At 42.6% G+C, this 10079-nt stretch overlaps 1 protein-coding gene across 1 annotated transcript; it reads left to right on the forward strand.

The window, feature by feature from the left end:
* The first annotated feature begins 6506 nt into the window (after positions 1–6506).
* On the forward strand, positions 6507–8578 carry LOC147440150 (protein YCF54, chloroplastic-like). Its single transcript, XM_086529926.1, has 3 exons — positions 6507–6819; positions 7583–7809; positions 8196–8578. The coding sequence occupies exons 1-3, from the start codon at positions 6571–6573 to the stop codon at positions 8374–8376; spliced, it is 657 nt and encodes a 218-aa protein (XP_086386052.1). The 5' UTR covers positions 6507–6570; the 3' UTR covers positions 8377–8578.
* The last annotated feature ends 1501 nt before the right edge of the window (positions 8579–10079 follow it).

Consider the following 10079-nt stretch of genomic DNA (forward strand, 5'->3'; position numbering starts at 1 on the left):
TACCTCTAGCCCGCTCATTTTTAGCCCTTTCCTCATCAAGTACATCATGTACATCTGCATCAGTAATAGGCTGATCTAAAACATTTTCAGAAACCCCCATAGGCTGTACATTTGCCTCATTGGAACTTACATTCGTATTTCCACCACTGAAAAGAGGCAATAAAGTGTCATAAATGTCCTGTGAGCTTACATTACTGTCTCTAGTACATGACAGCAAGGGCTGAACAGAATCTTCCACAAACACTACATCCCGAGAAACCAGAATACGTTTTGTTTGCGGATGATACAACCTGTAACCTTTGCTTTCAGCACTATAACCAACAAAAATACATTTGATAGACTTATCATCCAATTTTCTGCTCTGCACTTGTGGCACCAAAGCATATGCCAAACAGCCAAAAACACGCATGTGCTCAATAGAAGGCTTTCTATCATGCCATGCTTCATATGGAGTAATAGACTGCAAAGCTTTCGTAGGACACCGGTTAAGTACGTAAGTGGCACACATAATGGCCTCAAGCCAAAAAGAATGCGGAAAAGCTTGACTTTTGACCATACATCGTGCCATTTCAGTCAGTGACCTGTTTTTCCTCTCAACAACACCATTTTCCTGAGGTGCATAAGGCACTGTACATTGGTGTTTTGTCCCACGACTAGCCAGAAATGCATTAAATTCATGAGACATATACTCCCCCCCTCGATCGGAATGGAGGGTGCCCATAGTACATTTCGAGACATTTTCAGCCATAGCCAGAAATTGTTTGAAGTACATAAAAACTTCGGACTTCGCTTTAAGTGGAAATACCCATGCATGCCTGGAGTAATCATCAATGAAAGTCACGAAGTACAGGTAATTGCCCAAGGACGGAGTTTGCATGGGCCCACAAACATCACTATGCACAAGCTGCAACCTGCATGTGGCCCGAACTGAACCATCCTTTGGAAATTTAGAACGCTGCATCTTACCCAAAATACAGCCTTCACAAACATGTTTGATAGGTGCTTCAAGAGGCGGCAAAGAAGCAACCATATCAGATTTCTACAAACACAACAAACTGGCAAAATTCAGATGACCAAAATGTGCATGCCAAAGTTTTGCATCTGAAACAGCCCTTGAATCTGCAACAGCATTTGCAAAGTTTTGTCCACACTTGTCATACAAAGTGAGCTTATACAGCCCACGGCACAAAAGGCCAAATGCAACAATTTCATCACCAAAACTGAGATCATGAACTGTACATTTGTCATCCACAAATTTGACTACAAGTCCAAGTCTAGCAAGTGCGGATACAGACAAGAGATTCTTCTTGATCCCAGGTACATAAAGTGCATCAACAAGTGTGAAGGAACTGCCATTAGCAGCAGTGAGCACAATCTTTCCAACTCCCTGAACTGGATAAGAGGTGTTGTTGGCACAAGTGACTGAATTCCCATGAGGGACAGACTCAAGAGAGGTAAACAATTCACGATGTGAGGTAATGTGCTTTGTAGCACCACTGTCGAAATACCACACATGTGAATCTGCAGCAACTAACAAGGATGCATCATGGACAACAGGATTGTAAGTGCACTCTGCGCTAAAAGCCCATTCTGCATCAACATCAACAACACAGTCTCCTTTCACAGAAGACTCAACAATGGCTGCATTTGTAGTGGAACCAGCATTTGCAGTGGAACCACCCTCTTTCTTCTAAGCCTCTTTGGCCTTCAACTTAGGACACGACTTGATCAAGTGATCATTGGCTTTACAATAATGGCAATGCATCTTCTTTTGCCCTTATCACCAGAATTGCCAAATGAAGTACTGCGAGCAGAAGCATTAGGAACAGAATTTTGGCCACTCGCAGCAGAACCATAAGAAGTGGCTGCATTACTGTTACCACCCTTTCTTTGAGAAGCAATAAAAGCCTGTTCAATTGCACTCTACCTAGTCCTGTTTTTTCTAGAAAGTGACTCTTGCAACAGCAATGTGCATAATGCATCAAACTTGACAACTTCAGGATTTCCTTGGGTCATCAGTCTCCAAGTACTAGCAAAAGTCTGGTAAGAATTTGGTAAGGCATCAACAACTGTCTGCACAAGGGAACTGTCTGAAATGACTTCACCTGCAGAAATAAGCTGCTCATTGATATCCTTGACACTAGCAAGGAAAGTGTCCATATCATCTTCCTCATGCATAATCTTCGACTCCAGCTCTTTACGCAGCAAAGCAATTTTAGCCTCATTGCGGCTTGCATAAAGACCTGCTAAAATATCCCAAGCCTGTTTTGCAGATTTTGCTGAACGGATGTGAGGAACAATGGTGCGCTTCACAGACAACGCAATCAATGCATGAGCCTGCGCATCCTTAACATCCCAACGAGCTTGTTCTGCCGTAGGCAAAACAACTCTAACAGCTGCAATCCTTGCAGCAAGACCTGCAACATCCTCAACATCGCCTACATCTTCAGAACCAGGACGTACATCAATGCCCTGCACAATGTTCTAGACGCCTTTTGACACAAGAACATGTTGCATCATATAAGCCCACATAGGGTAGTTGTCCCCATCCAACCTGTCCTCAGCAGCAAACATCTTGAACACATCTGTGTTGTTGTTGTCAGCCATGGTAAATGCTGCACCTAATGTGAAAACTGCTCGAAAATAGGAGAAACGGAGTGAGAACAACCTGTGCTATATAGCACAAACCGTAGAAGACTATAAGGCACCTGTTATGCAGAAAACGGCACTGACAGAAATTTTGCACAAAATGACAAAATAGCCTGTGCAGTACTGCCTGTAGTGGAAACGAAGGTCGAAATGAGTCCAAATCGAAAAAAATGAGCCCCCGAAGTATTTGTCGACCTGCGAATGCTCGCCAAAGCTCACTGAAATCGGAGAAAGTGAGCAGGCGTGTGCTGGAGCAGCTGGTGACTAAGCCCGGGAGGACGTGACCTGCTCTGATACCAATTGTTGGAATTAGGGTTGCAGAGAAACACACACATCTTGGAGAAGACGAAGGAAGCTCAAGGCACACGATAGAGAGTGTGTTACTTAGTGTGCAATGGAAAGATGGATAGCCCTAGAGTGATGGGCGTATATACAATGCACGGGGGAGAAAAACCTCCTAAAGAGGGAAAAAATGCCCCGACGGTCCTAGTGTGTTCACACACATCACTACCACATGTATATCGTAACATTTACATGCTTTTTTGGACTCAAATTGGGTTGATTGTTTTGACACGCGAGTGTCCACAAGTGGTTTTTAATTCATGCTCGACATTTCATGCATATCATGGTTGAGCAAGAAGCAACCTACTGTGGCCACTTCCAGTTGTGAGGCTAAGTACAAGGCAGTCTTCATAACTGTGGTTGAGTGTGTATGGCTCAGACGCCTTATGGATGATTTGGGTGTTGGACATGACACTGCCAACACCATCTACACTGATACTCAGAGCGCATTGGCAGTTGCGAGAACCTATTTTTTTATGCTCGCACAAAGCACATTGGGATGCATTACCACCATGTTAGGGAGAGGCTCTCTTTAGGAGCGATTAGCTTGGCTTATGTGCCAACACAAGACAACCTTGCAGATATTTTCACAAAGGCATTGTCTTGTTCGAAGTTCGAAGTTTTCAGCAAAGCCTTGGGCTTACTCCCTTTGTGACTTGATCATGTCCTCAGGGAATGGCACTTCCCTATACTCTATGTGCTAGCTCTCATTCACCACATCACTCCCAAGGGGGATTCGTTACCATATACATGTGGTAGTGATGTGTGTGAACACACTTAAGACCTCCAAGGCATTTTTTCCCTCACTAGGAGGTTTTTCCCCTTGTGCATTCTATACATGACCATCACTCTAGGGCTACATTATGTTTCCACTCTAAGTAATACTACTCTCTCTTGTGTGGCTTGAGCTTCCTTCATCTTCTCGGAGCTGTGTGTTTCCGTGCAACCCTATTTCCAACAATTTACTTAAGGTAGGAATTTTGTTTGCAGGCAAGGAATCTGGCAGATTATTTCGATGTCTACGTCGAGGTATTCATGACAACGATGATCCAAAATATGATCAATCTTTTGGAGACACGTCCTGAAGGAATCCTCGATGCATTTGTCTCGCCACAACCAAGGCCACAACCATGACGTGCACCTCGGAGGAACGATCTGGTGCCTCAAGCCTCAAAACAAGCCCCTGAAGTTGCCTCTCCTTGTCTCTCTAATCATTCCACCTCTAGCCTTTTTATTATACCCGATTTTGCAGAGGTTGAGGAGCCCACTGCACAATCCTCTCCTCAATCCCCCAGCACTTGCTCACTCACCTTCTATTCTTGCTCATTCTCAATCTATTCCTTCTCGCAGTGAGCCAAGGAAGCTATGAAGTTCTGAGAAGCTATCATGCATTTAAACACCACAGATTTCTTATCAACCTTGCACAAGATGCCATCAAAATCATGAACATCCAAAAAAATTGAGGCATTTCTCTAACTTGCAGATAAGCACAATGGCAGTCTTCCTAAGATCCTCATCATGGAAGAAGTCGATGAACACATGCATAGACATGAAGATTGAAACATGTACCACCATACTTGCAATATTAGTCTTAAGCACTCTTGTATTTCTTGACGAAGCTTTAGTCTAAAACACTCTGAGGCAGGTACTAGACACTGTGGACTTTCCTTTAAAGGAAGCAAGAGATATTGAAGATTGCCAAAGACAAGTGCAGAACGCGGTGCATTGTTAAAGTGGTCAAAGAAAAATACCCCCCTCTCAGCTAGTGCTCTTCTAGCACTAGTGTTATAAAGTGGTTCACCCACCGATGCATGGAACGCATCAAAAATGCCTATAATGCAATCCACCGGTTGCTAGTCTTCTTGGTCCGAGGGATAGATATCTGCAACGACAAGTTAAACATAAGTTAAACGGCGAAGATAAAAATCTTTAGTGGAGGTTAGTAAACATACAATTTGGTCGGTGAGCTCAAAACCCTGTCATCGGCGTTGCTCTGAAACATAGCTCTAAGTGCATATATGCGTATTCAATGAGCACCTGTTTGCGTGTTTTGCCCATTTGTGACAAGCAAAAGTCTTTCACCCTACCTTTGTAGCTATTCACAAATTCATTTCCGGTGCACTTTCTCTTACTCGTCTGCAGGAGAACCCAACTTCCAATGGTAATGGTGGTGGAAATCCAATGACCATAGTCTAAATCAAAGTTGTTGAATATTTCCACAGACTTAATACTTGCAGATGGTCATCGAGGTCTTTTGTTCTCCATTAGTGCTTCTTGGACATCGTTAAGATGCACAACACAATAGAGAGAGGGAGAGTGTTCACTAGTGTCACTGAGCACAAAAAGCATGCAGGAGAATGTAGTAGATTACAACACAAGTAGATGGGAACAAGCGAGAATAGCACGAAATCTTTCATATAAAAAAAGTGCACATAATTGCATTGAGTGTGACTTATGCCAAATTTGTCATGTATTCGGTGCTGACAACAAAGAGATTCGAGTAAATCGCAACATTTATTATTATTAAACAACTAAAAACTATTTTTTGAAAATGCAAAAAATTGACATAAAAATAAGGAAAACCGAGCTACCATTACGCCATCCATTGGTTGCACAACATTCTCTCTAGCGCTAAAAGGCTACTTTCTACCCTTCGGCCCACCTTGAAGCCAATGTTTACTTGTTGCTTCCCTCTCTCCCAGCTAGGCCTTGCTGATTCCAAGGTTGCTCATGCATGAAGTGGACCCGTTGTCTTGTAGTTAGTACTTGCTCAATTCTTCTTCTCCCCCTTGCCTATAGCCTAGCTTCCATGGAAAGCTCCAGTTTATGACCCAATGTTACCTGTACCTTTTTTCATACCAGCACCTAACGCATAGTGATGCAATATCTAGCCAGGTCCCTCCGTACGGGCTCTCTTAGACATAATGATACACACTTGATAAAATTCATTATATCGTAGATTTGACTTTACTTGTCCCCCCCCCCCCCCAAAACCCCCTCCCTCTTTTTAGCACCAATTTCTCCAACAGCCCTTGACTAGCAATCTCCACGTTGGTCTTGCACTCTTGCTATCTAGTCATTGATCTCCCTGCTAGAATTGCTCTTGCGTTGTGTTCATTCAAAAAGCGATAAGGCATAGAGAGAGAGGGGGGTGTGCGGCAAAACAAGATAAATTTTGAGGAAGGTTCAAAGGAGAAATGTAAGTGCTGCATGCAACAACTATCTAGCCATATGCAGAAGAGGTTGGCGCTCTTGATTTGCCTCTTTGCTGTGGAAAAAACAACATGACACTTATAGATAATCATTGAGGAGAAAAGATGAGAAAAAGAATGGTGTGTGGCATTCGCTTTCCTCAGGGCAACTAGACATGTTGGGGAGAGGGAGAGAGAGAGAGAGAGAGAGAGAGAGAGAGAGAGAGAATCTTCCCAATATTTACTTCCTTTTTATTGTTATTTTCTTAAATCGTAGGTACATATCAGACATAATACTAAAATTTAGAAATTCATAATCCGGCATATGGATAGAAGATAAGGTGATCAGAGTCCGATCCTTCTCCTGACCTCCAGCCAGTTGCTCGCCATGGCCATGGCAACGAGCTCGTCCGCAGTCAGTCCTGCTGCAGCCCAGGCGCAAGGGCAGATACAAACGCAGGAGGCCACTCTCAAGGGCGCCCACCATCTCGCCTTCCCTGTCTTCTCAAAGAGCAGGTCCAGAGCGCTTGCTGCCTGCACCTCCAAGCCCTCATCTCGCTTGCGGCCAAATTACCTCATCCCCGTCCGAGCTGTGGCCACAACGCAGGATACCATAGAGAATGTATCTGCTGCCAAGGTAGGGCTCCCTTCTCGCCCCATTTACTTTTCATATGTTAGGAAATTTGCAGGCATGGATGCCTCTGCCTTTTATGCGGGGTCTTCTTCCAATGCGCTTGCTCATCATGAACATAGATGTGAATTTGTTGTGGATAAAGCTTTATACCTGCTAGCTTGCCCTTGCCCTGTTTCATGGCCAGTGGTTTCTAGACGACCTGAGGTCTATGCTACATGATCACATGCCATTTTATTAGTATGGTTTTTCGCTTCCCACATTGTTGTGCAAATGATCATGGCCGTGGAGGGTTACTGGCGTTCTGTGCGAGCTTGCTGGATTTAATCAATTATTGATCAAACACGATTACTTATTGTCCAGCTGCCATTCATAAGCTGGACCAAGCTAGGGACTTGCAGATACTCTGCTTTGTGTGCTTGCCCTTCGTGAAAAGCATATGTTTATGCTCAGAATGAGTATTCATCAACAAGAATGAGCATTTGCGCGTGTATTCATCCACAAGAATGAGCATTTCCGTGTCATGGATGCCCCTATGTTGGTAGATGCCTTTACTTTGAAATGCAATGCACTCCTAACTTCAATTCACACACATCCTACATAGTTCTTTGATCATTATCTCTGTGGAGGGGTCCTTTTCTTTGTGGGTGAGCTTACTGGTTACTGGCTTTGATTTCTTTTGGGGTCCTGTTTATCCTGCATTGCACCAGGGCTTTTGTGTCAAGTGTATTTTTCGAAGCTCACATTTGTTACGTTGCTACTACTCCAGGTGAGCAAGTACCACTTTTTGGTGGCAAATGCAAAGTTTATGCTGGATGAGGAGGAGCATTTTCAAGAGCTCATGAGAGAGAGATTGCGGCTCTTTGGAGAGCGTAATAAGGAACAGGACTTCTGGCTTGTGATTGAGCCCCAGTTTCTGGAGAAATTTCCTGACATCACTAAGCGGTTGAAAAGGCCTGCTGTGGCGCTCGTTTCTACAGATGAGTTGTGGATAACGTATGTTTGCTTTCTTGAAAACTTATTTCTAAAGGATGACCATAATCATTCATTTGGAGGCTATGAAACTTAACCTACCCTTCATATAATCTGTATTTAAGCTCAAACTAGCAGAGCGGCGTTCTTTTTGAACCCCGTAAAGAAATATCAAAGCTAATCTTTGTGAAACTTTTCCGATATTAAGGGCATAATTTTCTTTTCAAATTCATCTGAAGGGGCAAAGTAAGGCACCAAAACCCTAAAGTAAGACACAAAAGCTTGCACCTTTCACTTGCATGTCATTCATACTCATTTGCCTTTTTGATCACATCTGATGTTTTTCTCCGCTTTGTGAAGTGTCCATAAAATATCCTTTATAATGACTCTGTTTGTTTTCTTGATTCCAGTTTTATGAAGTTGAGGCTTGATAGAGTCTTGAGAGGAGAGATTGAGGCAGAGAGCGTGACTGATGCGCTGAAGTCAAATCCAGTGGAAATCAACTTTGAGAAGCCCCAGACATGGACAGCACCGTATTCCAAGTATGAGGGTCGGTGGTGGACCCCTTTTCTCCCCCCTGCAGAACATTAGATATTAATTTAGTACTTTTTGTCTCAATGGAAAAGCTGAAGAAACCCCATTCTCTCTTTTAATGGGGATTTGTCGATTGATCAGGCGTAGTCCATTAGCTAACCGTGTGTCAAAGCTCTTGTATGGCTACATGAGAGCCTTTGTATGAAAGGGATAAGTTTCTGCTTTTTGTTGCAAGATACACAGTACGATAGTTTACGTAGAGTGCAGGACGCTTGTCTCTGGTATGCAAAATCAGCATTTCCTAGTTTTTAGCTGAAGATGAGATTCTTATACCTGGCTGGGATTATGCAAATTAAAATTCTCCTTTGGGACTCATCTTGCTGTTGTTGAAGTTTATTGACATTTTTCTTTTTTTGATAGGGAATTAATGTTTATTATCCTTTGCGTGCAAGAAGATTGTGGGTAGCTTGATCTACTTGACAATCTTACGTCTAGATTCGAGTTACACGGTGGGGTGCGCTTGTAACAATGTGGGCTTTCCTTGCCTCCTACGTTGATTTGCTTTCTTCTTTGCACAAACCCATACCTCACGTCTGCTTTTCTCGACTCATGAAGCTCACTTGCATTCATATTTTTCCCGTTTTAAGGTGGTGTTTGTTCCCTGAACACCTCTATGTATGCGGGGGTGGCTATGGATGCATTGCTTTGGGCCTTGTTATGTATGTATTGTATTGAGATGAAGGGGAGTGTGGGAGAGATTTTAGCTTTGCACTTTGAGACCTGGGGTGAAAGGCTTGTTGACGTGTGACAATGTAGTAGTGTTGTGTTGGCCATGTGATAATGCAAGGGCCTCTTCACATGACAGCGATCTATGGGTTCAACAATTAAAGGTAAGAGCTTTAAAACTCTTTCCTAAAACTTAGGGATGTGAGGAGGGGGGGCTGAAATTCATCTATAATGAACATCATGAGACCAATAGGCCTTTAAAATCTATTTCTTTTTGGACTGTTGTCTGTGGAAGGTGAGAGAGTGAGAGATAGAGAGGTCATTCAGTACGGTACCATCTTGTCAAGCCAAGAAATTTGCATATCTCTAATTATGTGAGTAGGCCAAGCCACAATAGCTTCAATCTTATGCTAAAAGGAAAGATGAGCTCAATCATGATTTTGAAGTTGAAAAATCACTATTTACATTATGACACTCTCATGAATATGGTGTTAGAGAGTGTTAGTTATGTTACATTGCCTTTTTAAAGCACAGATTGCTTTGGTTTGCACCGAAGGCAAAGGCTAGAGTGACGCATTCTATTTTTGCTTAATATAGTTTTATAGTTTTATCCTTTTGAAAAAACACTTATTTTGTAGCAGGTTTTTTTGCACACTTTGTGACTTTTGTGATTTTTGAGAGAGACGTGACGGTGATTCCATGTGCTTTAGGGAAACTTGAAATTTAAGTAATCTGTGGTCAAGCTTTTGTGTCATATTATTTTGGTTTGCATATAATTGAGAATCCAAAATTGGAAGCAACGAAATTTTGGATCAACTAGTCTTGCTTGGTTGGCTTTGCCAAAGAAACTTGTTAATATGATTTAGTATTGATATGTTAATGCAGTTTAGTATTGATATGTTGCGAGTAGAAACAACATATTAACATATGGTAGATTGAAGTGTAGAGAAATGGAAAAATTAACTTGGACTACTAGCCTTGTCATTGAGTAGGCGTCTCGTTCGAGTGTGCAAGGCAAAAGGATGTTGCTTTGT

This window comes from Adiantum capillus-veneris, chromosome 15 (assembly GCF_014529385.1).
Source record: "Adiantum capillus-veneris isolate H3 chromosome 15, ASM1452938v2, whole genome shotgun sequence".
In the NCBI taxonomy this organism is placed as follows: Eukaryota; Viridiplantae; Streptophyta; class Polypodiopsida; order Polypodiales; family Pteridaceae; genus Adiantum; species Adiantum capillus-veneris.

Excerpts from the sequence above, each read along its gene's own strand:
- LOC147440150 (XM_086529926.1), top strand. The coding sequence starts at position 6,571 with ATGGCCATGGCAACGAGCTCGTCCGCAGTCAGTCCTGCTGCAGCCCAG. Across the intron at positions 6,820-7,582 it reads AGAATGTATCTGCTGCCAAG|GTGAGCAAGTACCACTTTTT; the intron begins GTAGGGCTCCCT and ends CTACTACTCCAG. Across the intron at positions 7,810-8,195 it reads ACAGATGAGTTGTGGATAAC|TTTTATGAAGTTGAGGCTTG; the intron begins GTATGTTTGCTT and ends TCTTGATTCCAG.